The following is a 26,286-nucleotide window of genomic DNA, read 5'->3' as shown; positions in this document are numbered from 1 at the left end:
GGGCTGAGCGTGGGTCTCCGGTGGGAGGATGCGCAGGGCTGTGGGGCAGCCGAGGGCTCACGCCGCAGGGTGGAAGGGAAACTGAGGCAGGGAGCTATATATAGGCTAAAATGAGGCCTGCATCTCCCTGGAGAGATCTTGCAGCAGAGTTCAAGGCTCAGTGGATCAATATCTGGAGCCGTGGTGATGGAGAGGGCAGAGAGAGGGCTGCAGGGCTGCAGGGCTGCAGGGCAGGGCTGCGGGGCTGCGGGGCTGCAGGGCTGCAGGGCTGCGGGGCTGCAGGGCAGGGCTGCAGGGCTGCGGGGCTGCGGGGCTGCAGGGCTGCGGGGATGCAGGGATGCGGGGCTGCGGGGATGCAGGGCTGTGGGGATGCGGGGATGCAGGGCTGTAGGGATGCGGGGATGCAGGGCTGTAGGGATGCGGGGATGCAGGGCTGTAGGGATGCGGGGATGCAGGGATGCAGGGATGTGGGGAGGAAGGGATGGGGGGATGTGGAGATGCAGGGATGCAGCTCACCCCCCCAAGCTGCCCGTGCCCTCTGCCCCTGCCACCTCTCCACCAGCCGGGAGCCCTCCGAAACAGGGGCAGCCCCGTGTCCTGGAGGCGGCGGGGCTGGATGAAAGCAGAACCTCCCCAGGCCCTGGGGAGCAGCCCCGGCTCGAAACGGGAGCAGCGGTGCCATGGAGGCCAGCCCTTGCAGCCGCCCGCTGATCTCTGCGGCAGGCGCTGCCTTGTGCCCGGCATGGAGGGGCAAGTGCCCGCGCCCGCGTCACCGGCAGCGAACACAGATACCGGAGCTGGGGGGCTGCCTGTGCTGCGTGCTCCCAGCCCCTGTCCCTGCCTGCACCCCTGTGCCTGGCTCCAGTAGGGCCCGCGGCTCGGCTCGGTCCGTCCCGGCTCGTGGAGGGGTCCCGGGGGCCGGCGGGGGCCGGTGGCGGTGGCATGGAGGGGCTGACCCGCAGGTTGAAGGTCAGGGCTCTGTGCTCAGACCCCTTTTCAGATTCAAATGGGTGCCTGGGGGCTTTGTGCGGGGTCAGGCTCCACCGAGAGCCGCATGAAAGGGCCGGGGCGGCCGGGGCGGCTTCAACCCTGGGTGCCAGGAGGAGGGGGAGGGCAGGCGGGACCCGCCGCCGCCCCCACCCCGGCTGGAGGGGTCCCCCCCGCCGTGTCCCGCTGACCCCGGGGCCAGACCCGGTCCCCCCAGGGGCACTGTCGGGCATGGGGTGCCCCAGGCTGTGGCATCCCCACCGTGCCCGGTGGCTGCGGGGGCTCGGGGCAGGCTGAGGTGACCTCGGCTCCCCATTCCCACCGCCACGCCAGGCCCAGCTGCGCCGCCCGCCTCGGCGCACCCCGAGCCTATGCCAAGGACGGAGCGTGCCATGAGCTCGGGGAGTGGAGCCGGTGGCCCCTGGTACCGCGCCACCTGCCAGGCTGCCGACATGGCATGGCACAGCCTGTCACGGTGCGGCATGGCATGGTGCAGCACGGCACAGCATGTCACGGTGCGGCATGGCATGGTGCAGCACGGCACAGCGTGGCACAGTGCAGCATGGCACAGCGTGGCATGGTGCAATGTGGCACGGTGCAGCATGGTGTAGCACAGCATGGCATGGTGCAGCACGGCACAGCGTGGCATGGTGCAGCATGGCACAGCGTGGCACGGTGCAGCGTGGCACGGTGTAGCACAGCATGGCATGGTACAGTACAGCACAGCATGGGACTGCAGCACGGCACAGTGCGGCACAGTGCAGCACGGCACAGAGTGGCACGGCGCAGCATGGCACGGTGCGGCACAGTGCAGCACGGCACAGCGTGGCACGGTGCAGCACGGCACGGTGCAGCACAGCGGCTGAGGGTGGCAGGACCCCCCTGCTTTGCCCGCTGCTCACCCCCACGGGCACCCAGAAACCTGCAGCTCCCCAGGGAGGGCTCCACGTGCCAGTTCATGATTTGCAAGATGCCACCATTCTGGCCCGCTCCCTGCCTCAGTTTCCCCTCTGCGGAGCAGCGTGGGCTGCTGGGAAACCAAGGGCCCGCAGCAAAACCCCCCGGCACCCTTGGGCAGCGTGGGACTGCACCCCATTCCCTGGGAGAGTGGGTCCCGGGGGGCTGTGAAACACCGCCCCGGTGGGGGCCCAGCTGTGCCGGGGCGAAGCCGGGAGCGAGGGGAGCAGGGAGGGCGGCAGGGCGGCGGGCGCGTGATTCAGGCCCCCCCGGGGAGGGAGCGTCCAGCCGGGGCGGGGGCCTCGGCAGGCTCTGATATCCCAGGAACGCGGGGCAGGGAGCTGCCCTCTCTGGTGGGGGCGGGAGTCGGGGGCAAGGGGGGGCCGGGGGTGACGGGGGTCAGGTCCCCCTCCGCCGCTCTGCAGGGCTGGGGGCAAAACCGCGGCATCGGGGGGCGAAACCGCCGCTCCATGGGGTGGCCGGGGGGGCACGTGGGGGAGCGAGAGCCCGCGTGCACCCCCATGCACGGGGTTGCGTGTCCCCTGCACACACGTGTGCACCCCCGTGCATAGGGCTGCGTGGGCACATGATGGGTGCTCCCTGCGCCGGCGTGTGTGCCCTGGGGCAGCCATGCGGCACCCGTGGGGCACAGGGCCATGCCATGGGGCAGCCGTGGGGCGCAGGGGTGCAGGGCCGCCCAGCCCGGGGAGCCGAGGAGCCGCGGCACAGCCAGCCCCGGCCTCCCTTTGTCCTTCGCCTGCCGCGGCGCGGCCGTGGTTCGGCCCTGCAAGGTCACGCGCTCCCGCGGCTGCTGCAGGAGGGTCGGGACCCCCCGGCCACGAGGGCCCCTTCGCCTCCACGCCGGCTCCGGAGCAGCTCACGCTTGCCCTCGCCGCCCACGGCACGCACTCACATGCCTGCGCACCCGCCGGCAGGGCCCGGCCCCAGGAATGCAGCACCCTCGGCCCCGCGGCAAAGAGGGGCTGCGGGGGGCTCTGCAAGCTGCTCCGGGGCAGAGCGGGGCCGGATCCTGCCCGACAGCTGCAAATCAGGGGACTGAGCTAAACCGTGCACACTGTGGCCCCCCTGCACAGCCCCGCATCGGGGTGCAGGTCCCCGTGGGGGTACGCTGCGGCCTGGGGGGGGACGGACAGACAGACGGATGGGGTGGCAGCTCCCGCATGGGTTTGGGAATGGGCATGGCTGTCCCGCAGCCCAGAGCGCTGCTAACCAGGATGCTGGTCACTGGGCCGGGGCTGGTGGCACCGGCACCCAGCTCTCCAGTGGTGATGGCTCCCAGTTCTCTGGTGCTGCTGGCACCCAACTCTCCATCGGTGCTGGCACCCAGATCTCCGTTGGTGCTGGCACCCCGCTCTCTGGTGGCGCAGCCATGAATCTGCACATTTTGGCAAGGGTCGCTCAATCGTCCTCCAGCCCAAAGGCTGCGGGGAGCTGGGGGACACCGCTGCCACCCGTCCCCACGCTGCAGCTGGGTCCGACACCGAGCCTGGAAACCTCCCCGAGCCCCGTGGGCGCCTCTGCCGTGGCGGACCCTTCCCGGGGGCGTCGGGGCGGCACGAAACGCGCCGGCAGCTCCCGGCTCCCGGGGGCCCTTTTGTGCGGCGGAGTCAGCGGAGCAGCGCGAGGAAGGAGGAATTCCTCCGGAGATCAAACGCCTTCGCCAACTGGACATCGACGTCAAAACAAACCCGGCTCCCACCGCGGGGCCGGGAACCGCGCGGGGGAGAAGATCCAATTTCCTCCTTTGTTCCTGGATTATTATTTTTTGCAGGGGGCGAGGAGGCGGGGGAGCGGCAGGGAAAGGGCCATAAATCACAGCCTGACAGAAGAGAAAGGAGAAACGGGGCCGGCTGCAGGTGGGGGTGACCCCCCCCTGCCTGCACTGGGACCCCCCCGAGCCCGGCTCTGCCGGGCGTTGCTGCCCGACCACGGCATCGGCCCCGTGCACAGCCCTTGCCAGGCACCTCGGCGTGGCTGTGATAGCAGGTACCCGGTGAGCAGAGATCCCTCCAGACAGGAGGAAATGGAGGTTTTATTTATGGCCAGAGCTGTAATCCATCCACCTCTGCCGCACCCCGGCTCCGGGCTCGGTGCTTTGCTGGGGTTTTTTATATCCAACCCGCTCTGCTCCGCCTTTCCCTTAACCCCGATGGAGACGCCGGCCGCGGCGCGTGGGTTGGGAACGCCAAGAACGGCGGCACGAGGCGCTGCGAAGGTCCCAGCAGCGCTCGGTCCAAGCCCGTCCCTGCAGCGTGGGCATCGCCGGCCTCTCTGCTCGGCATCGGCATCCTCGCCCGGCCCGAGCTGGGACCGCGGCACGGGGTCCCCCACGGGGGCAGGCCCGCCCCGAGGGCACGCCGGGGGGGACACGGGTGCATGGGGGGCACCCGGCCCGCCCGCGCCCCGGCTCCGCGCCCTGCCCACGAGACTTTGCCCCCGAAGTCAAGGTGAAAGGCACACTGCCAGGAGACACCGGGGCTGCCGCAGCACGGCCAGGAGGAGAGTTTGGCCCCCGGGTGAAAGGCGAAGGCAGGGCCGTATCGCGGGGCTGCTCCCGGGTCAAGCACCTTTCCGCACAGTTTATTTCTTCATTAATGATTAACAGGGCGGCAGCAGGCGGGCGCTGCGCGCCCACAGCCGGCACCCCAGCCCTTCGTTGCAGGGCCGGCCGACGAGCTCTTACGGGTCCGACTTGATTAACCACATTACAAAGGGATTTTACGGGGCCGCAGGCAGCCCGGCCCCAGCCCCGGCCACATCCAGCCCTTCGCCCCGGCCCGGGGGCTGCGCAGAATTGGCGGTACCCGGGGGATCCCGGGTGCCACAGGAGCACCCCGCGGCACGGCCCCGGCCCTCGTGCCCCGCACGAGACGGGGAGCCGCGGCCTCGTGCTGTTTGCAGTAATTAAAGATCCCGCTGGGGCTGTCGGCAAGAGGAGGGGATTGCCGATGCCGGCAGCTTGGCCACGGGCCAGGCGCGGGGATTCGCTTCCCATCCTCCCGCCGCGGCCCCCGCGGCCCTCGAACGGCGTCGCACCGTGACGTGGCGGCCGAGCTCTGCCCGCGCGTGGCAGGGCTGCAGCGGGGCTCGGTCCCCGGCCCCGAGGGGACCCCAGTGCTTGGCGGTGAATCTGCCCGTTGCCGCGCCCTGCGGCTTAGGGGTCACTCGCTGGGGTTTGGGGCCAAGGACCGCAGCCGTAACCGCGGCGTGGCGCGGCCTCGCACACCGGGCTCCCGGTGCGGCCTCGGGCAGCGCGAGGCGCCCAGCGCTCCCGGGGCCACCGAAGGGCTCTGGCCCCCAAAGGGCATCGGGGGGGGCCACCTCCACTGGCCAAACCGCCCGCTCCATCGCCGTGCCCGCCTCCGCCACAACCGGTACCGCCGGCCCGCGGAGCCCCGGTGCCGTGCCCAGCCCCGGTCGCCCCCGAGCCGCCCTGCCCGGCGCGGTGCGGTGCGGTGCGGCGCGGTGCGGGGCCGCCCGCCCGGCCCGGCGGGGCGGGGGGCGGCGGGGGCGGCCCGGGGCGGCGGCGGGGCCGGGGCCGGGGCAGGACCCGGCGGGCGGCGAGCGGAAGGGGAGGAGGACGGGGAGGAGCATCCAGGGCGGCCACCGCGGCAGCGGCTGAACTTTGCTCTTTCACGGGAGGCGGGGAGAGCCCCGGGGCTCGGCGGAGCGGGTCCCGCCGGACCCGGACCCGGACCGGGCTGCATGCAGCGGCGGCGGCGGCGGGGCCCGTAGGGGCGAGGGCGGGCCGGGGCAGCGCCGCCTCCTCCTTCTCCTCCTCCTCCTCCTCCTCCTTCCCTGCCGGTGCCGCGGAGCGGAGGAGCCACCGGGGGCGGGCAGCGGCGGCCCCCGCATGCGGCCGAGCCCCGGGGCGGCCGCCGCGCCCGGAGCCGCCGCGCCCCGCGGGGGGATGCGCCGGGCTGCGCCCCGCTCCCGCCGCCGCAAAGTTTCCGCGGGGCCCCCCCGTTAACGGGGGGGGGAGGGGGGGGAAGGGAAGGAGCCCTGGGATAGAGGGAGGCGGGGGGGGAACGGGGAAAAAAAAAAAAAAAAAAAAAACATAAAAATCCCAAACCGGCCGCCACCCCCCAAAAAAAACTTGCTCAACTCGTTCCGGGAGGCGCCGGGCGCCGCGCACCGGGCGCCGCTCCATGCGGCGGCGGGGCCGGAGCTGAGCCCCGGGGCCGCGGAGCCATGGCCATGGTGGCCGGCGGCTGGGGCGAGCCCAACGGCGGCGGCGGCGGCGGCGGCGGCGGGGAGGAGGCGGCGTCCCCGGCGGGCGGCGGCAGCGACGCGGAGCACGGCGAGGAGGAGCGGGCCGGGGCGCCGGTGGACTGCGTGGTGTGCGGGGACAAGTCCAGCGGCAAACACTACGGGGTCTTCACCTGCGAGGGCTGCAAGAGCTTCTTCAAGCGCAGCATCCGCAGGAACCTCAGCTACACCTGCAGGTAGGGGCCGGGGGCGCGGCGGGGGGACCCCGGGGGTGGCGGAGCCCCGGCACCATCGCAGCTCCGAGGGTGGCCCCCGGTGCGGGTCCCCGGTGCCGGGTCCCCGGCGTGGCTCTGCGGTGGCCCCCGGTGCGGCTCGGCGCTGGCCCTGCCGTGGCTGCGCGCTGGCCCCGCTGCAGCGCTGCCGGGGGCCCCGATGCGGCCGCACCGTGGCCCTGGGCGCAGCGCGGGGTCCCCCGCTGCAGCACAAGGGTCCCTCCGTGCTCTGCGCCCCACGTAAGCGGCCCCTCTGCCCGCCGCGTCCCCAGCCCCCGGAGGGGGGATGCCCTGGCTGCCCTGGGCCGTGGGGCGCAGCCGGCGTCCGGGTCCTCGCCATCGCCCGGCTCTGCTCCGGCATTAATCGCCGTTCCAGGCTAATGCCTGAAAACACGCCGTGGCTGTGAGTCGCTTCGGTCACGGCCGCCGTACCCGGAGAACGCACCAGTGCGGCAGCGAGTATAATTTTAACCGGAGGTGTCAACAGCCCGGCGTGCTGCGGGCGCCGCTCCGGTGAGATGCTGGGGAGCGGGGCTGCGGCCCCCGCCAGCCCCCGCGCTCGGGCCGGCGCCGCAGCAGCGCCAGGCCCACCAGCAGGACCAGGATGCGACCCCTGCGAAGTTTGGAGCTGGAAATAACTCTGGAGTTTCTGTTGGGCTCGAAAGGAGCCGTGGGCTGGCTGGCACGCGGGGGGGACCCCCGGCTCTGGGCTGTTCCCAGGGAGGTAAATGCGTATTTAGGGGCTCACTCGCAGGTCCAGATCCACGTGCGAGTGCTTCCAGCGGCGTTTGCTAATCCAGTGAGGGTGCTGCGAGGATGGCACCCGCATCCCGGCCGTGGGCACCCCGCAGGCGGGCTGGGAAAGGGGCACCCCACCTCCGCACCCGGCTTTCTGCCCGCCCGGGGGGGGCCGGCCGCTCCGAGCTTCGTCTCGTGGTGCCGAGATGCCGCGGGAAGGGAAGGGGCAGCGCTGCTCCTGCGGCGGGAGCCGTCTCCGAGCCGCCTTGCTCTCGTTTGGGCGGCCTAGATTCATCCTCCCCCGTGCGCAGCATCTCCTCTCCCGGCAGCTCCCGGCACCGGCGCTGCCGGGTCCCGGCTGACGTCAGCCGAGCTGCTCGTGGCCGTGGAGCTGCCGGCGTGGGGCAGGGTTCAGCCCCCGTTACCCCTGGTCCTGCGGCGTCCTCCCCGTCGCCGGCCGCGGCGTGTGCGGATGCAGCGTGTGCGTCGTCCCTGGCCCTGCCTCAGTTTCCCCATCTGGTCAGCAGGATCTGATCAGCAGACTGAGCCGAGCGGCTGCTCGGGATTAATGATTTGAAGATGGGGAATACATATGGCTTTTGAGAAATTCCAGTTTCCTGGAACAAAGGAAAGGCCAAATCAGAGTTCCCCGGGAGAGGGCCGGGCTCTGCGTCCCAGATGCCGCTTAGGTGCAGGGGTGATGGAGGGGCTCTGAGCAGCCAAGGTTTCATCCTGTGCTCGCCACTGGTATCTGGGCACCTACTTCAGGTGGTTTGGGTTTTTTTTTCCCCGCTTTGTGCTGGGAAGTGACTCGGTGCAATAGAAAAACCTTGGTTTTCCAAGTAGGGAGTAAGTGTTGGAGGGGCTGGGAACAATGCTCCCCCGGCAGCCCTGGCATCTGCTTTGTTCGGAGAGTCAAAAGCAGCATCAAGCCAAGATTGCTCTAATTTGAATATTAAAAGTGAGTTGGATTCAGTTTAGTTCTTGCACTAAATAATTACATGTTCTAATTACATAATTAGCACAGTATACGCCTTTTGTATTCTCACGGTTTCCCAGGTCGCTGCAGCCTATCAGTTGGGAAACTTGCTACCAGCCGCCGGTTCGGGAGCCGAGATGATTTTTGGGTTTTCCTGGTGCTGGGGCCGGTGCCCCGAGGCCACGGTGAGGGTCAGCCAGGCCCCTGCCGGCGGGTTCGGCCGTGGTGGTGCCGGGAGCTTTGCCCCTGCCGCGGTGCAGGCGGCTGATGAAGCTGTAATCTGACGTTTTGATTAGCTATCGCTTCTCCGCTGGAATAACTTTTTATCAGCAACACGTTTTCAAATGTGCTAAGCGCAGTGGTGATGTTCGGGGTGAATTAATTCCGGTTTGAGCGCGGTGGGAATCCCTGCCTGTCTCGCCTCTGGAGTCGTGTAGGGATGAGGAGATTCGTGTCAGGATTCCCAGGCAGAGCCGAGCTGCTGCCGGCCGCCGGCGCGATCCGGCCCTGCCTGCGCTCTCCTGGCTGCTGCTTCGTATGCCTTAATTTATCGCGCTTTTGCTGGTAACCCCCTTTCCTCCCCGTTGCTACAACAGCCTTCAGGTGGGATGCAAGCACCCGGTGTCACCCGTGCCCTGCTCAGCCGTGCGGGGACCGTGAGCACGAGTGGCCCCTGGGAACCTGGGGCTGGGGGGTTTGGACGCTAACGATGCCGTTTGGGAACGTCTCTCGCAGCCTGGCCCGGCGCGTTGCTCCCCGCGATGCCGCAGGAGCAGAGGTCGGCGGCTGGCTTTGGCGGTGGCCGGTACCCTGCTGCGTGGTGCAGGGGCTTGCCCAGTGCCCGCGGCTCCTTGCCCAGGGCAGGACCCGTGTGCCAGGGCGTGGGCACGACCCCCTTGCAGGCTCCGAGGTTGCTCGGGGGGAAAGCATCCCTCCGGCCGGTGCAGACCCCACGCCGGGGCTGGGGGCATGTGCACCGCTGCTCTGGAGCCACCGGGTTTTGCTTTGCCACGCTCGCAGGGTCCGGTCGAGGCCAGACCGGAGCACGGAGGATGCGGGGCCGTGCCGCCGCCATGGGGGACGCCTGCAAGCGCTCGGTGCCCAAGGGGTCGCGGGCTCAGCACCACTGGGGCAGCCCCAGCCCGTAGGAAATAGTTGAAATTCCTCGAAATTCCTCGCACGTCTGGCGGTGAGGCCGGGGGCTGCTCTGCCACTTCCCCCGGCATGCCGGGACACGGGGCGTCACGCCCCGGCTCCCGTCCCTACATCCCCGAGGATGGGAGCCCCGCGTCCCGGGGTCTCTCCAGCTTTCCTCCGGCCCTGGGCACCGCTGGCAACGCGAACTGGCAGCCCCTGCTGTAGGAAATCGCTCTGTTTCCATAGCATCTGAGTGCCGCCTGGGAGCGCCTATGTCTGCAGCCGGGGTGGCAGAGCCGCGGCCGGCGCGGAGGTGGCCACGCTCGGAGGCGAAGGGCTTTGCCCGAGGGCGGCGGGGAGGTGGGTGGCGGAGCAGCTTGGTGGGGTGCGGGGACCCCCAGCGGCATCGCGTCGCTCCTCCCCGGCGCCTCATCTGCCCGGTGCTGCCCACAGGTCCAACCGCGACTGCCAGATCGACCAGCACCACCGCAACCAATGCCAGTACTGCCGCCTGAAGAAGTGTTTCCGCGTGGGGATGAGAAAGGAAGGTAATGCCAACACCGCGGGGACGGGGATGGTTCTCGAGGGGTCCCGGTGAACCCCACCGCTGTAGCGTGGGGCTGCTGCAGCACTGGCTGAGGGCTCCCGGTGCTGCCAGTGCCCGCTGTGCTCCCGGTGCTGCCGGTGCCTGCTCTGCTCCCGCTGCAGCTGGGTGCTCTCCCACCCCTCTGGGCGCCCTGTTTGCATCAAAACCCCCATTTGCCTTTTTTTTTTTCCTCTCCTTGAATCGCCCTCGGTGCCGGCAGCTCAGGTGGTATTTGTTTGGAAAAGCCGGAGCCTTGAGCTGATAAGGTGACACACCTGGAGCCGGGACAGCCCTGGTGCCCCAGGCGCGGTGGAGGTCGGCTCCCGGCACAGCCGGAGCCGTGCAGATCCGCGGGCGGCTTTCTGCTCGCTCTTCATCGCTCAGGGGTGCGAACCCCAAATGTTTCCCAGGCTGCTGCAACGGGGCGAAGGGTTTAGCCCAAAGCAGAGCTGGGATCTCGAATCCCCGCGGCAGGATGGGGCCGTGCCAAGGCGCACGCGGAGATGGAGATGCCGGGGCTCGGCGTGGGCTCTGCCGCCGTGCCGGGGCTGCTCAGCGGCAGGTGGCATTAATGCGAGGAGCAAGGGGGGAAGGATACTGGAAGCAGGACAGTAATTCCCTCCTTTCCAGAGGAGTCGAGATGGCATTATTGCCACTTAGCATGATTTAGAGCTCTCATTTAAGTGGCTCATGAACAGCCCATAAATTAATTACTAGGGACTGAGCAAATAGTGGGCGCTAATGGGAGGGGGGGGAGCTGAAAAATGGCTCTGCCTGAATGCAATTAGGAGGGGGAGTGCCCCAGGGTTAAGGACGCTTCCAAGATGGACGTTTTATTTGCAAATAAATGATTGCCACCATGCAATGACCTTGGGTAGCAATCGCCCTGCTCCGCTGCAGCCAGCGCGGGGGGGGCCGTGGTGCCGGCGGGGCACCCGGTCTGGCATGGCATGGCTGCAGCTGCGGCCGCTCCTATGCTGGCACCTTGCAGAGGAGGAGGTGGCACCGATGCTGTCCCAGCCCGGCTGCTGGTCGGACCCATGGCTAAGCCACGGTGCCGGCAGCCTGGGAGCTGCTGCTGAATCACCGGGATGCTAAATAGATTAGTGTAGCTCTCGCAGGCAGCTCGCCGGCGGGCGCAGCGGGTGGCACGCACCACCTCCCTCTCCCCGAGTGCCTGAAAGCCGCCCATTGTTCCCCGGGGTGGCAGGATCCGGCCCTGCCGGGGATGCCGGGATGCCGGGTGGGTGGCTGGGGGGAGCGTCCCCGTCCTTCCTCGCCCCGCACGGGGCAGAGGGAACCCCGCGTGCCCCCCGGGAGCGGGCTGGGCGATGCAGCAGGATCCAGAAGCAGGCAGACCCTTCTCTCCTCTCCCCCCAGCCGTGCAGCGGGGCCGGATCCCCCCCACCCACTCCAGCACCAGCCCCAACACCATGCCCAGCGGGGAATACTTCAACGGGCAGCCGGTGTCGGAGCTCATCTCGCAGCTGCTGCGGGCTGAACCCTACCCCGCCGCCCGCTACGGCTCGCAGTACGCGCAGCAGGGCAGCGTCATGGGCATCGACAACATCTGCGAGCTGGCCGCCCGCCTCCTCTTCAGCACGGTGGAATGGGCCCGGAACATCCCCTTCTTCCCCGAGCTGCCCGTCTCCGACCAAGTGGCCCTGCTACGGCTCAGCTGGAGCGAGCTCTTCGTCCTCAACGCGGCGCAGTCGGCGTTGCCGCTGCACATGGCCCCGCTGCTGGCCGCTGCCGGCTTCCACGCCTCCCCCATGTCGGCCGACCGCGTCGTCTCCTTCATGGACCAGATCCGCATCTTTCAGGATCAGGTGGAGAAGCTCAACCGGCTCCAGGTGGACTCGGCCGAGTACAGCTGCCTCAAAGCCATCGCGCTCTTCACACCGGGTAGGTTGGTGCCGCGACCGGGCCCTGTCCCCACCTCCGCCCCACAGAGCCGTGAGCCCCCAGGAGCATCTGCCCCCCGTTTCCCTGGGGGTTGGGGGTCCAGAGAGCATCGTGTGGCTCTCCGGGGGGTGGCAGAGGTTCCTTGTGTCCCGGCGCTTCTCCACCGTGGTTTGCAGCATCCCAGCTCGTCCATCTGGGCTCAGGGCTGAGCTTCCCCGGGGCAATGGGACCTGCAGCCACACAAATACCCGCCGTGCACCGCGGGGTCTGGGGGAGCCCTGTCCCTCGGTCCGTCCGTGCTCACCTCCTGCCGCAGAGGTGCCTGGTCCTTCCTGGTGGGGATGAGCCTGCAGCAGCCCTTTGCAGCCGGAGCGGTCCCCAAGCCATGGTCTTGCACCGTGCTGCGGCGCTGCAGTCAGCTGCATCCCTAATTCGGCAAGGCAGGAGCACAGGCGGTCGGGGAGAGGGCTGGGGGGGGCTCGCTGGGGATATCGGGGGGCTCTGACCACTGACCCCTCTCCATCCCATCCCTCTCGCAGACGCCTGCGGCCTCTCGGACCCGGCGCACGTGGAGAGCTTGCAGGAGAAGGCGCAGGTGGCCCTCACCGAGTACGTGCGCTCGCAGTACCCCTCGCAGCCCCAGCGCTTCGGCCGGCTCCTGCTGCGGCTGCCGGCTCTCCGGGCCGTGCCGGCCGCCCTCATCTCCCAGCTCTTCTTCATGAGGCTGGTGGGGAAGACGCCCATCGAAACACTAATCAGGGACATGCTGCTGTCCGGGAGCACCTTCAACTGGCCCTACGGGACTGGGCAGTAGGGGACAGAGCCGCTCCCCCCGGGGACACCCCAGGGACCCCCAGCAGCTGGACCCGGCTTCCCTCCGGCGCCCTGAGACGGTGCCATCCCCGGGGACCCCCGAACTGCGCCGGCCCCCAGCCCCGCAGCTGTCTCATAGCTTGTCCGTCCGCCGCAGCTCCCCCTGAAAGCAGCGGGGTCGGGGCGTTGGCCTCCCAAGCCCGAAGGTACTGGCCGTGCCGCCGCTGTCGGACACCGAACTCTTCCGTAACCCTGTGAAGCGGAGCTCCCTGTCACCCCTGGAGCATCCCCTGGGGACCTTGGAGCATCCCCTGGGGACCCTGGAGCATCCCCGGGGACCTTTGGGCATCCCCGGGGCTCGTCCCTTGCTCTGCCCCTGTGTCGGAGCCGGGCTGGAGCCCAGGGAGGGGGACGCCGGCCTCCGGCTGCCCCTCCAAATCTGAATTTTGGATGGCAGGAGGCTCGGACAGGAGGCGATGGGAGGTGGGACTGGTTGGGCTGGGGCGCGGGGGGTCACCGGCTGCACAGAGCCATCCCCTGGGGGGTCCTGCTGCGGGACCCCTGCCTCTGCCCCCCCAGTCTGGCAATCGGGGGGGGGGGAAAGGGTCATCAAAGCCCCTTTGTGGGCTGCCCCTGCCTGGCCGGGCTGCATCCAGCCTCAAGGACTGAAGTGCTGAGCTGGGAGCAGCCCCTTTTTGGGGACCAGGCTTGTCCCTGCCTGGTCCCAGCCCCCTCCCTGCACTTTCCATTGAAGCATCTCCACTGTCGGGGCACGGGGGGTACAGGGGAGGGGGTACAGGGGAGGGGAGGGGGGTACACGGGCAGCTGACGGGGGCTGTGCACCACACAGGGTGCAAACCAAATGGTCCTTTTTGGGTGCTGCACCCAGCATCCAGCCCAGCCCTTCCCCGCTGCCTCGCTCGGTGCTTTGACCCTCCCCGGGGCTGCATCCAGCACCCACCACCATCCCCATACTGGTGATGGTATGGGTCCATACTGGGGAAGATGGGTGCCAGCATCCCCCTGCCCACGCTCGCTATGTTCCTGTGCCTCGTTATTTTTTTTTTTTTTTAAGCCAGGTTTAGGGGAGAAGGAAGACTTTGGGGGGGGATGGGACCAAAATCTGGCTGGAAAGGGGTGATGCTGCTGGGGAGGGGGGGTTCTTGTCGCCAGGGCTAAGCTGTGCTGGAGGAAGGGACACATGGTGGGGCAGAGCCACCTCGAAGGGATGGGGGACGCCCTGGGGCCTCCGATCCCGCGCCGGCGGGACCGCCGGCGCGGGATCGGAGGCCCCAGGGCGTCCCCTCGGGCTCTGCTTCTCAGGGGTATCCACCGTGCAAACAGGCGGAGGCAGGATTAGCCGGGGGATTTGTCATTTAGATTGATTCACTGAGAAGAAAAAAAAAAAAAATATAATCCTTGTTCAATGATACTAAACAAATTAACTGAAGTCAATAAAAGATGTTTCTTACAACGCTGGGGATCTGCTGTGAGCAGGGAAAGGGGCTTATCCTGCAGCGATGCTGAAGCCCACCCCGGGGTGATGGGGGAGATACCATCCCCCCAAATTCAGCATTTATAAAGCAGCAAAAATCGGATGGTTTTTGGAAATCCGGGGGATCTGGGTGATGTTCTTCGACACAGGGGTCCCTCGGGAATAAATCCTGTTGCCTGCGATCTGCTGGGGAAGACCTGGATCAGCGGCGTGAAGGGGAGCAGGCGCCAGCGCAGAGGTTTGTACTTGGTCTTCGGGGAGCAAGGTGGGGGGTTTGGGGTTCCCCTCCAAGGTGGGGGCCTTGGGGGGGTCCCGCCAAGGTGGGATTTTGGGGCTCCTCCCATCTTGAAGGGGTTGGGAGTGGGGTGCTGGGGTTGCCCTGCGTGGGTGGGACGCTGGTGCGTCGGGGCAGCGTCGGGCCCCATCCCACGGCTGGAGCAGCCTCGGGGGGATGCGGGGGCGCGGGATCCATGCGGCACCCGTCGCGCTCAGGGCTTGGGGCAGGATCCCCGCAGAAATCGGCTCCATGGGGACCGGGAAGCGCCACGGCCGTGCCAGGGCAGCCGTGCACGGGGACAGCCCGCGTCCAGCCTGGGCCCCCGCCCGCCGGAGGTACCGCTCCCACGCACGCCTCCGCCGGAGCCCCTTTCACTCTGACACTGATTTAAAATCAATAGATACAGTTTATTTATTTAAAAAAAAAAATTACACAGTTTCAGCCAGTTCCTTATAAAATATCACCCCTGCCCAGGGCTGCTCCCCAAAAGGCAGCCCCAGGGGCGCGGGGGGTGCCCGGTTCTGCCCCATCCAGCCTGGGCAGCACATCCCTGCCACGGCTTGGTACCCCGGTGCCGGCGGGGTTGCGGACCCTCCCCAAACATATTTACAGCAGCGGGAGGGGGTCTGCAGGATCACAAGGCCCAGGGGGGCACACGCATGGGGGGGCCTCGCTCCGGCAGCCGCCTCTGGCCCCGTGCCCTTGGCACTGACGTCGCAAGGTGGCTTTGAATCTTGGGTTTGGGGTTTTTTTTTATACAAAGGTACAAAACGCACCAAAGTCTTTGGAGGGGGTGGGTGGGGAGCCCCTCGTACCCGTCCTACCGCAGCGGGGGGGCGCGGGCTACCCCCGCACCTTGTCGTAGTCGCTCACCATCCGCTTGATGTGGAAGAGTTTGTTGCGCAGGGTTTTGGTCTCCAGCTTCTTGGTCTGGTAGTCGGGGCTCTGAAAGGCAGCGCGGGACCGGCCTCAGCCGCGGGGGCTGCGGGGAAGGGGCTGCAGCCGGGGTGGGGGGCACGGTTCCCCCCCCCTCAGCTGCATCGCACCAACCCAGCCCCGCTTTGGCTGGAAACGGAGACCGGCCGCGCTCCGCGCACTCACCCGCTTTAGGTCCTTCAGCCTGTTGTACTCCTCTGCGACGTCCTGCGAAGGGAGCGGGTGGCGGGGGGGTCACAACTGGCGGGCACCACGGCCGGGGGCCACGAAAGTGGGTGGCCCCTGGGGACGAGCGGTGACCTGCACCCCGCGGCGTCCCTGACGCCCTAGAGCAGCCATCCCCGATGCCCTGCAGTGTCCCCAGCGCCCTGCAGCGTCCCCGATGCCCCGCAGCAGCCAGCCCTGATGCTCCACAGCATCCCGTGGCCCCGCAGCATCCACCCCCGATGCCCCGCAGCATCCCAGTTGTTCCACAGCATCCATCCCCGATGCCCCACCGTGTCCCAGTGGTCCCCCAGCATCCCCACGGCCCGCGGAGAGCCCTGACCTGGTACTGGGGACTGTCCTCGGAGATGCTGTCAAGCTGTTTGTTGAGCTGGTTGAGGCGGTCGTTGACGCCGTCCATCTCGGCACAGAGCTGCTTGTAGCGCTTCAGGTCGGTGTCGAACTCCTGCTTGTACTTCTGGCGGGCGCCGTCGGAGGTGATGGGGGGGTAGAGGCTGCAGGAGAGGGGCAGGGTCAGGCCCAGAGGGGCGGCTCTGGGTGCCGGGGGGCTCCCAGGGGTCCCCCCCTCACCTGGCCCACTGGTCCTGGTCCCGCTCGTCACCGGACTCCACGGCCGTGGTGTAGTCGGTCTCGTACTGCGACTCATCCAGCTCGGGGTTGCGGCGTCGCCGGCGGCCGCGGCGAGCGGGGGGCCTGGTGGGCTGCTCCCGCACCTTCTCCTCCGCCGGGCTGGGGCTGACCGCCCGGTCGGGCTGGTCGCTGCGAGGGACACGGGGACATCAGCCAGCTCAGCACGGGGCGAGACGAGAGCCCAGGGTCCCCCCCGAGCCCTTCCACCCCTGCCCGGCCACTCACCCCTGGCTGCTGTAGGTCCCCGAGGGGTAGTACCCGTTCTGGGGGGGGTAGCTGTAGGAGGGCGGGCTGTAGGGCGGCGCGGTGATGGGGCTCGTCGGCTTCTCCGAGTAGGCGAGCGTGGCCGTCTCGTCCTGCACGCTGGCCCCGTCTGCCACGTTCTTCACCTGGAGCAGGGAGAGGCACTCAGCCGTGTGCCAGGACGGTGGGGACGCTCGCCTGCCCTCGAGCGGGGCACGGCCCGTGGCCCCAGGCACACGCGGACACCGGTCTCCATCCTACGTGGCCGGAGAAACCCCAGAGCAGCCGCGGCAGCCCTGCCCGGGGTCCGGCAGGGATGGGGACGGGCAGGGGGATGAGCCCTGGCAGCGGGGCATCCCGCAGGGCTATGGCGAGCGGGGCGGGGGGCGAGGGATGGGAGGGCAGAGCAGCGCTTGGGGAGGGGGGAGGCTGCAGGACGCACACACAGGCTGCACAGACGGACACACAGCTGGGGGTGGGTCCCGGCCCCCTGTTCTGCATCCCCAGGGTGACACCCCCCAGGCTTTGCCGGGGGCTGCCCGCTCGCCCCATCCAGCATCGCGCCCCGGACCCTCGCTGCTGCCCCGGCACGGCCAGGGCTCCTCAAGGAGGACGTGGGGCTAGAGGGACAGACGTCCGTCCGTCCTTCCCTCCCCCTTCCTTCCTGGCCTTTGTGGGTTGTTTGTGCCGGAAGCCGGTCCCTGCCCGGGATGGCGGCCCTGGGGACGTCAGCTGCGAGCTCCGGCCGGCGAAGCCGCTTCCTCCGGCACTTTCCCCCAGACTAACGAAGACACCGCTAATTGGGGGCCAGCCCCGCTCTGCCTGACGGGGCCACCAGGTGACACGGCCACCGGCGGCCACCAGCGTGGGGACAGCCACGTCCCTGTGCCACGCCAGGACGGAGGCAGCGGTGCCTGGCGGCTCACGCCCGTTCGAAGGTCACCCGTTTATCTCGGTCCCGACCATAAACAGGGAACGAGATGTCCCAGGAGGGCTTCACACCCCGGTACCTCCCCACCGCTGCATCCCACCAGCTGGGACGGTGGCACCCGGCGGAGCGGGGACCCCAAGGGGCCGGCGAGGGGGAGCCTGGGTGCGCGGGGTGCAGCCGGCCCGGCCCCCCGCCAGCCAGGAAATGCTTTACAAGGGAGGGACTTTTAACAAAAATAAATAATCCAGAACAAAGGTATTTCTGCAAAATGAAAAATAAATATTAGACCTGCACACAGAGCGAGGCGTGGGGACGCAGGCACAGAGCGGAACCAAGCTTTCTGGGGCTTGAGAGCAACGTTGTGCTCGACTCTGGGCCTGTCCGGAAGGTTTGAGACAAACGGGACAACCGTCCCCACCGCGGGCTCCGGGACACAGGGCTGGGGACCAGGACGGGATGGGGCCCATTGCTGCGTCCCAGCTCCCCCGGGGGCCTGGCAGCCCCTCCTCGGCTGGGGCACGGCAGCACCCCGAGAGCTGTGCTCCGGGGCGGATTTCAAAGGCTCCTTCCCCGTGGGATGCTGCAGAATTCCCGCACCCTGCCCAGGCACCAGCTTCTGCGGAGACACTGGCTCGGGGAGCCGCAGAGCGAGGACAGGACGGGGCACGTCCCGGCGCGCAGCGGGGCCAGGCTGGGACCGGCGTCTCCCCGGGGCCATGGGGGCTGAGCTGCAGCGGGGGGCTCGCCAGCACCCCCCACCCAAGGGACACGGGCTCATTCGAAGCCCGAACGGTGCCGGTTTGGTTACTCCAAAGCCCCCGGCTCCTTCTGCGGCAGCGGGGTGGCGCGGCCCGGCAGAGCCGAGTTAATCATTGCCGAGACCGAAACCAAACGGTGTCGACGGGCAGTGTCTCCCGGCCGGCGTCCCCAGCGCAGGGCGAGCAAAGGGGAGAGGACCCGGAGCCTCGGCGCTCCTGGCGCCCGGCCCATCTGATCCCACCCTGTTTGTCTTTCAGGGAGTTTGAGACCAGCTCGCCCAGCCCGGCACCCTGCGCCAAGCCTCGCCACGCCGGGGAACAGTGCCGGCTGGGAAAAACCACAGCGCCTGAGCGGGGTGACAGGGAGGGACGCAGCACGCACCGGGAACAGCATCGCACCGGCAGCGATAACGCCGCACCCCGGGAGCGGCCTTGCTGCAGCGTGCAAACACGCCGGGGCGGCACACGCCGGGCAGAAGGAGGGTCCTGGCACAAATCTGGGAAAGGGGAATGGCTCGGGCTGGGGCTCGGCACAGCCCCGGTGCCAGGAGGAGCCCCGGGGTCCCCACGCAGCCCCTGTGCTCGGCCCGGCACAACCTGGGGACGGTCAGCCCCGCTGGTAGAGGGCAGGCAGGGAGGCTGCTTGGGGGGAGGAGGCAGAAGACCCTCCCCAGCCCCGGGCACCCACCGGCACCCCCAGCCCACGCTCGGACTCACCCACTCCTCCACGTTGGGACCCTCCTGGGCCACCGGCACCTTGTCCCAGTAGATGTTCGGTTTCCCGTACTTCCAGATCTTGCTCCGCGTCTTGTGAGCGAAGAAGCAGATGAGGCAGAGCAGGATGACGATGAGGAACCCGCAGACGATGGCCACGGCCTGGGGGACAGAGGGATGGGGGTCTCAGGATGGGGGTCCCATGGGGATGCAAAGACCCCATCCCAGCCAAGCCAGGGGTCCGGTCACCCTGCACCTCCCTGGGGCTGAGCGGGAATTGCTCCCCTCATCCCAAATGCTCCCACCGTTGGAGCCCCCACCACGGCGGGGGGAGAGGGGCAGGGTCCCCCCGTGCCCGGGCAGCCGGGACGGAGCCCATCAGGGGTTCGAGAGCTTTTGGGGCCAGCTCAAGAAATGGGGGGGGTGATTTTCCCACAGGGACAGGACAAGTTTGGGGCTCGGGGAGCAGCAGGGAGCTGGCACCCTCCAGCATCTCCGTGCAGCTCCCCGGCCCCGCTGCCGGCCCAGCCACGGGCCAGCTCCTGCACCGCAGAGCCAGGCCCTGCCCGGGTGGTTTCCCACAAGCCGGATCCCTGCAGCTGCACCGAAATCGCGGCCGGGCGAGGATGGATTAGGCCACGCTTGGCCTTTGCGTGGAACGAGAGCAGCGCGGGTGCTGCGGCTCCCCCCGCTCAGGGCGCAGGAATGCGGCACGGCCAGCCCGGCCGGCCGGGAACCGGCAGCGCCAGTCCCAGCCCATGTGCCACGCAGGATCCCCGCCGGCCCCAGCCGAAACCAGGGCTGATGGACTTTGTTTTGAAGGTTCTCGCTGCCCCACTGACCTGCCGGGCTCCCGAGCCAGGCTGGCAGCATCATGGGTGCTTGGGGAGAGCTGGCACCCAGCTGGCACCCTGACCCTGCACCCATACAGGCACCTCAGCCCCAAGCACAGCCCGCCTCTACCCCAACCTTCTTCAAACACTGTTACGACCCCGGAGACCAAAGTACCAGATACCGGCTCTGCACCGGGACGACAGCCCGTCCCCTCCCCGAAACTGCCTGGCGCAGGCAGCCGGCTCGCTCCGGTTCCTCCCGCAGCCCCAGCTCACCCCGGCAAACAGCCGGGCTGGGATCCGGCACCAGCAGCCACCCCCTGCCCTCCGCAGCCGCGGAACGGCGACCGGTACCACCAAAAACATTAAAGACGGAGGGGAAAACCCCAGCTGGCCGGGCACCCGGCGCCACGCACCCCTCCCAAGGGCGGGATGCGCGGTCGCTGGTGCTCTCCATCTCGCGCTGCCCTCGCTCAGCATCACGTGTGAAGCAGAGCACGGGGGCTGCGCCGCCGGTTTGGCTCAAAGCGGGGGGGCCTGGCCGGAGCTGGGGTGCACCCTCACCTCCTGGGGGTCCACGGTGCAGTAGTGGTAGAGGTTCAGGTAGGCGTTGCTGCTGTACATCTGGCTGCACATGGTCAGCAAGGGGTTGTAGTAGTAACTGCCCGTCATCTGCGCCTGGGGGTTGACCCCTATGATGTAGACGATGGAGGCGATGAGCATGACGAAGGCCAGCACGGCGCTGACCACGATGACCACCAGGTAGAAGCGACGGGAGCGGGAGCTGCTCGATTTGCTGACGCTGGCGACGAAAAGCCCCAGTTGGGCCAGGAAGCAGAACACGGCCATGGCGATCATGAAGCCGTTGGCCGCCCGCGGGTTGGTGACCCCGCCGTAGTAGCCCCCGTAACCGTAGCCATAACTCAACCCGCCGCCGTAGTAGCCAGAGCCGTAGAAGCCCCCCAGTCCGTTGCCGTACGGCCCCCCGAAGCCGTAGGTGTACTCCCAGGCGAGGGTGGAGGCCACGCAGGCGAAGATGGCGATGCAGAGCAGGATGACAACGGCCTCCAGGATCCTCACCACGCCGGGCGGCGAGGTCCACTTGTAGAAGTGCTGCGGCACGTCCTCGATGTAGTAGGAGCCCGGCGGGGGCGAGCGGGCGCCGTAGTCGTAGCCATAATCGCCGGTGGGGGGCCCGTAGCCCGTGGGGGGGTCGTCATAGGACTTCTTGCTGAACATGGCGGTGGCGGGGTCCGGCACGGGTGGGCGGCGATGGAGAGCCTGGTGGGGAGATGGACGCGGCCGTCGGAGCTGGTCCTGCACGGGGAGGTGCCGGCACTGGCGCTGCGGCCGTGAGACGCGGCACTGCCGGGTTTCTGCGTCTCCCCGTGCCTGGCGGGGACTTTGGTCCCGTCACCAGCCCGACGGCACCGTCAACAACCGCCCGCCCGTGCCCAACGCCACGCCACCAGAGTCACCGCCGCTCACGGGGAAACTGAGGCACGGGGAGAAGTGACTCACCGAGCATCTCACGGCAAAGCTGCCAGGTCGCACCGCAGCCCTGCCCCACGCGCGAGCCCCTGCCACGCCGGCCCCGGCCCCCCCGGCCCCCCGACACTGCCTGAATGCATTGGATTGTTTAAATTCTAATTAAAACAGAAAACCTCTTACCCAAGGCTGGCGCTAAGCCCGAGGGTTCCTCCGTAAGCGGCTCTGGCTGCATTAAAAAAAAATAATAACAATACAGGGCACATTAGCAACAGTCTGCGGAAAAGGGGCAAAACCGATGCAGAGACCCCCCAGCCCGGAGACCCCCGGCCCGGAGACCCCCCAGCCGCAGCGGGGAGCAGCGCGGGGGAAACCTGAACCCTCGTGGGAAACCCAACCCGGCCGCGCGCTCCCGCCGGTGCCGGGGCTCAGCGGGCAGGATCAGGCCCCTGGGCTGGGGGGGTGGGGGGGTGGGCACCCCTTAGCCCCCAGCAAGGGTGGGCAGCGGGGGCCTGGGGTGCAGCCGCGGTCCCGGAGGTGCCCCCGGGGGTCTGGGGCAGCCCCTCCCCGGGGTGCCCAAGCCACCCCCCCCCCGGGGACCCCCGCCGGGGCACGGCAGCGGCGGGGACCCCTCCCCGAGCGGGGCCGGGGGGTCTCGGGCTCCCGGAGCGGTAACCGCGGGAGCGGGGGCTCCGGAGGTCCCTTCCCCGCGGCGGGGGCACCGGGCGACCCCCGGGAGGAGCCGCCGCCTCTCGCCTTCCACCCGCCGGGGCTGCGGGGAGGACCCCGGTACCGGTGGGGACCCCGGCGAGGTCCCTGGTACCGGTGGGGGTCCCGGTGCCGGTGGGGACCCCAGCAAAGTCTCCAGTACCGGTGGGGACCCGGCGAGGTCCCCGGTACCGGTGGGGATCCCGGTGTCGGTACCGGCGGGGACCCCGGTGGGGACCCCGGTGCCGGTGGGGACTGCGGTGAGGTCCCCGGTACCAGTGGGAACCTCCGCGGGGACTCCGGTGAGGACCCTGGTACCGGTGGGGATCCCGGTGGCGGTGCCGGCGGGGACCCCGGTGAGGTCCCCGGTACCCGCGGGGATCCCGGTGCCGGCGGGGACCCGGGGGGGACCCCGGTGAGGTCCCCAGTACCCGTGGTACCGGCGGGGGCCCCAGCGAAGTCCCCGGTGCCGGCGGGACCCCCGGTGCGCGCAGGGGCGGCGGGGAAGGACCGACCCCGCGGTGCGCAGCGGGGACCCCCGCTTCGCCCTCCCGCACCGGGCGCTCTGCAGCCCCCCGGTGCCGGTGACCGGTGCCGGTACCGGAGGGGGTCCCGTCCGCCGCGGAGCCACTCACCTGCCCGCGCCTCCGCCTCTTTGTTCACCTTAAAATGGCAGCCGGGAGCGGCGGCGGCGGCGGCGGGCGCAGCTGGAGACCGGCCCCGGCCCGGCCCCGGTTTCCGCCTCCGGGGAGGGGTGGGAGCGGGGGGAGCCCCGGGGGCCGCCCGCGGCCCCGCTCCCGGCGCCGCAGCCCGCGGTGAAATACGGGGGGAAACGGGACGGGGGGAAATAAGGGGGAGCCCGGAGCGGGGGGGGGCCCCGGGGCTTTGGGGTGGGGGTCTGCGCTGGCCCCCTCCCCCCGCCGCTTTCCTGGTCCCATGGGTGCTGGGGGGGGGACGCGTTTGCCGGCTGCCCCCAGCCGCTGCGGGTGCCGCAGGGTGCGCATTGAGACCCCCCCAAAAAACCATCACCGTGGTTTATTAAAACCGGTTCTGGCCACTTCTGCGGCGGCCCCCGGGGGGGGGTGCTCCCCAATTCACCCGGGGTGAAGTGGGGGCACAGCCAGGGCCCGGCTCCCGCGGGGGGACAGGCAGCACCCACCCAGCGCCGGGGGGCACGAGGCCGCCCGGGGCACGGAGCACCCGGAGGACCCCAAAACCGGCAGCGCGAGGGGCCCGTGGGTTTGCTCTCCGTGCCCGGGTGGGTGCAACGGCTGGGTGGGCACCGGCTGCGTCCCTGCAGCATCGCCACCCCCTCCCCAGCACCCAGCCCCTGGGGTCCCCCCGGGGGTCATCGTCCCACGGCGTCGGTGCCGGCCGGCACGCAGGCTCAGAAGTAGACGGCGCTGTCGCGGGCGTCGCGGTCGTACTCCTGGATCCGCGCCTTGATGTGCGTCAGCTTCTTCTTCAGGTATTCGCAGCGCTGCTGCTTCTCCAGGAAGGCCGAATCCTGCCGGTCGGACCGTGCTCAGCCAGGAGGAACCCAGCACCGGGGTCCCGCGGTGCCCTGGGGACCCCCCCAAGCATTGGGGAGGGGGGAGAGGCACCGTGGGGAGGCCGTGGGCTCGCAGCCCCTGACTCCGCAGCACGGGGAGCAGATCCTGAGCCCTTCCCCTTCTCACCCTCTTCTTCCTCACGTACTCGTGCCAGACGTGGGCCACCCTGCTCCCATCCTGCGGGGCAGAAAGACACGTCCCGGAGCCCCGGGGGCTCGGCCTGGCCCAGCGTGGCCCTAACGAGGCCGCGGGAGCTAACGAGCCCGGGGGGCTCGGGGGGAGGCAGCCTTCCCGCAGTGCTGCGCGGTGACCACCTCGCCCAGGGCGTAGCTGAGAAATGCCACCGCTCCTTCATTTTCCGGCAGCTGCCGGGTGCCTTCGAGCACGGCTCGCACCTCTCAGCCGCAGGAGCCTGGGTGTCGGCACGTCCCCTCCGGTCCCCCCACCCGCTGCAGCCCCCCAGGCTCATCCCAAGTCCCCGCAGAGACCGGCCAACTCATCACACCCAACGTCGCTCACAAGACATACAGTGCCCGCAGCCGGCGCCCACCAAGGGACCCACCGTCCTGCTTGTGGCGTGCCGCGGCTGCCGGCCCATCGCCGCCTCCAGCTCGCCGAGCCTCCGCTGTGCGGCACGGACCTCCCCGAGCAGCTCCGTGTACTCGGCCAGTTGGTCCTGGAAGACGCCCTTGTAGCCCTCCCGCTGCCGGGGGCTCCGGATCGCCGGGTACTTTCTGCACCGCCACGAGGCCGGGAGGCTCAGGGTGCGGGAGGGAGAGCCCGGGCGCTGCCCACAGCGCTGCCCGCACGTCCAGGCAGGCAGGACCCTCTGGCTTGGGCGGCGTGGGTCCCCAGGGCTCCGTGACACCCCGTCCCGCGGCCGTCCCCATCCCCGTGGGAGGCACTTACACCACGTAGTCTGGGACAGCGTGCGGCCGGGGTGCCAGGCCGGGGGGGACGGCCCCGGCCCCCGGCTTCTCCCCATCTGCGGCGGGGGGGACCCTCCCCGGGGGTCTCCCCAATGGCATCACGTCGTCCTCGAAGGTGACGCGCCTGGCTCGGGCTGGCGGAGGCTTCAGGACACAAGGGAGGGGCGTGAGGCTGCACGGCCACCAGACCGTTCCGGGGGGCACGGGGAGGGGACCACCGGGGGCCGCCCCCGCTCCCGGTGACAGCGGGACTCCCGGGGACCTCCCGGTGCCTCCTGGCCACCGCGCACCTCCGCGACGGGAGGGACAGGAGGCTGCCGGCCGGGCAGAGCAGCGCCGTGAGGAAGAGGAAGATGAGAGCGGCTGCCCACACCTCGGCCAGGCGGCAGATGCCGGCGAGGAGGGGGCCGTGGCACAGCACCAGGACGATGGCGGTGAGCAGCCAGGCCAGGCCGGCCACCCCCAGCCCTTCCAGCGGCCCCGGCCAGGACTTCATGGAGGTGAAGCAGGGCCGAACGCCTCCAGCCCAGCCTGGGGGCTCAGCACCCCTGCGCTCAGCTCCGTACCTGGCAGCCCCGGCTCTCCAGTGGGGCGGGTGGGCTTGGCCGTCGGCTCCCAGCGACTTCGGGGTGATGGGGGTCCCCTGGGCGCATCCGGCGGCTGCTCCGCTTCCCCGCCTCCGGGCTGAGCCCCGCTGGAGGAGAAGCCTCAAGATGAGCCGGGATGGGAGCAAACCCCGCGGCGAGCTGACGCGGGTCACGGCGTTACCGGCCCTTTTCGCGTGCCTCAGTTTCCCCCGCAGGGCACACCTGCAGCGTGGCCCCGAGCCGCCTTCCCTCCCCGCCGCTCGCTGGGGATTTACGAGTGCCCACTGACACGGGGACCCATCAGCGAGCTCCCACCCTGCCCCGGGGATGTCACCTCCCCTGCTGTGAGCTCCTGGTGCACGTCCCAGGGCTGCCACCCCATCCGGGCCCTTGGGCGAGCGGGAAAGCACCTGCTGGTGCTCCCAGCACCCTGGGTGGGAGCAGGCAGGAGGAGGGGAAGGGTCCCGACTGCATCGCTGCCGCCCGTTCCCACCACCACCAAGGACGCCGCGGATGCCGCTGGGCTCGTCTCGAGCAGACCAGCCCCACTGCGTCACCCCGGGCTCCACGTCCCCCTCTGTCCCCACGCCAGCCCCCGCGGGACAGCGTCCGGCCCCCGAGCCCCCGCCGCCGGCGTTACCTGCCCGTCGCATGGCGGGACGTGGCCCTGGGGCTCACCGTGACGTCCCTCGGCCGCTGCCCGCCACCGCCGCTGCCTGCGGCAGGCACCGGCGGTTAAACATTAACAGCAACGCGCCACCCCGAAGCGGGGCACGAGGCCCCGCGGGGGCAGGATCCGGCCCCTGCCCACCCCAGCCTTCCAGCGGGTCCTGCGCAGCCTCCGTCCTGCCCGGTGCCCGCCGAGGGCCGCATCCTGCGCCCGCCTTCCGCAGGGCCCCAGCACCGTGCCACGGGTTTGGCTCTGCAAAGGGTTGGGGCTGAGCAGCACTCGCGTCCTGGGGCTCCGTACGGGGAGCCCGGGGCATCCCCAGCCCCATCACCCCCCCGCAAACAGCCCCCATCCGCTGCTGTGAGCCCCCCCAACCTGCCCCAGTGCCGGCAAGCGGGGGGCTGCAAGCTCCCGGCCCTCCCAGTGCACGGCCCGGGGGGGCTGGAGCCCCCACGCCAGCCCCATCCTCCCCCCCGCAAGGTTCCCAGGACGGGGGGAGCCCCTGCAGCGAGGGGAGCTGCGAAGCCCCCCCCCGGGGACCCCATCCCACCCCCCCGCCGGGCAGGGGTCCCGCTGCCGCGAGCAGAGAGCGACGCGTCCAGTTCAGCCTCCTTTAATGTGCGCCTCAGCCCCCCCCGCGCCGAGGGCCCTGGCTGGGGAGCGGGACCAGCCCCTGGGGGGCCGGGGCCGCGGGGGTCCCGGCGG

The 26,286-nt window shown here is 69.6% G+C and overlaps 3 protein-coding genes across 3 annotated transcripts; 1 reads left to right on the top strand and 2 right to left on the bottom strand.

Moving 5' to 3' along the window:
* The first annotated feature begins 6,029 nt into the window (after positions 1-6,029).
* On the top strand, positions 6,030-13,370 carry NR2F6 (nuclear receptor subfamily 2 group F member 6). The gene is made up of 4 exons (XM_082331104.1): positions 6,030-6,410; positions 9,754-9,848; positions 11,267-11,791; positions 12,331-13,370. Exons 1-4 carry the CDS (start codon positions 6,157-6,159, stop codon positions 12,603-12,605), a joined length of 1,149 nt encoding a protein of 382 aa, XP_082187230.1. The 5' UTR covers positions 6,030-6,156; the 3' UTR covers positions 12,606-13,370.
* A 1,422-nt stretch (positions 13,371-14,792) lies between these two features.
* On the bottom strand, positions 14,793-22,547 carry OCLN (occludin). The gene is made up of 9 exons (XM_082331037.1): positions 22,478-22,547; positions 21,318-21,363; positions 20,211-20,927; positions 18,817-18,975; positions 16,393-16,556; positions 16,108-16,296; positions 15,860-16,031; positions 15,478-15,519; positions 14,793-15,321 (listed from the first exon to the last, which is right to left on the bottom strand). Exons 3-9 carry the CDS (start codon positions 20,883-20,885, stop codon positions 15,220-15,222), a joined length of 1,503 nt encoding a protein of 500 aa, XP_082187163.1. The 5' UTR covers positions 20,886-20,927; positions 21,318-21,363; positions 22,478-22,547; the 3' UTR covers positions 14,793-15,219.
* Positions 22,548-23,229: 682 nt separating this feature from the next.
* Positions 23,230-25,564, bottom strand: OCEL1 (occludin/ELL domain containing 1; the record flags this gene model as incomplete). The annotated part of the gene is made up of 5 exons (XM_082331045.1): positions 23,230-23,349; positions 23,958-24,188; positions 24,307-24,468; positions 24,891-25,018; positions 25,552-25,564. 5 exons carry the CDS (start codon positions 25,562-25,564, stop codon positions 23,230-23,232), a joined length of 654 nt encoding a protein of 217 aa, XP_082187171.1.
* Between the last annotated feature and the right edge of the window lie 722 nt (positions 25,565-26,286).

This window comes from Platalea leucorodia (genome assembly GCF_965183815.1).
Source record: "Platalea leucorodia genome assembly, chromosome: 21".
Lineage (NCBI taxonomy): Eukaryota > Metazoa > Chordata > Aves > Pelecaniformes > Threskiornithidae > Platalea > Platalea leucorodia.
This window is presented reverse-complemented; position numbering and strand designations above follow the sequence as displayed.

Coding starts and splice junctions, on each gene's coding strand:
- NR2F6 (XM_082331104.1), top strand. CDS start 6,157: ATGGCCATGGTGGCCGGCGGCTGGGGCGAGCCCAACGGCGGCGGCGGC. Junction 6,411..9,753: donor AACCTCAGCTACACCTGCAG/GTAGGGGCCGGG, acceptor TGCTGCCCACAG/GTCCAACCGCGACTGCCAGA. Junction 9,849..11,266: donor CGTGGGGATGAGAAAGGAAG/GTAATGCCAACA, acceptor CTCTCCCCCCAG/CCGTGCAGCGGGGCCGGATC.
- OCLN (XM_082331037.1), bottom strand. CDS start 20,885: ATGTTCAGCAAGAAGTCCTATGACGACCCCCCCACGGGCTACGGGCCC. Junction 16,557..18,816: donor GTCCCAACGTGGAGGAGTGG/GTGAGTCCGAGC, acceptor TCCCTGCTCCAG/GTGAAGAACGTGGCAGACGG. Junction 16,032..16,107: donor GACCAGGACCAGTGGGCCAG/GTGAGGGGGGGA, acceptor CCTCTCCTGCAG/CCTCTACCCCCCCATCACCT.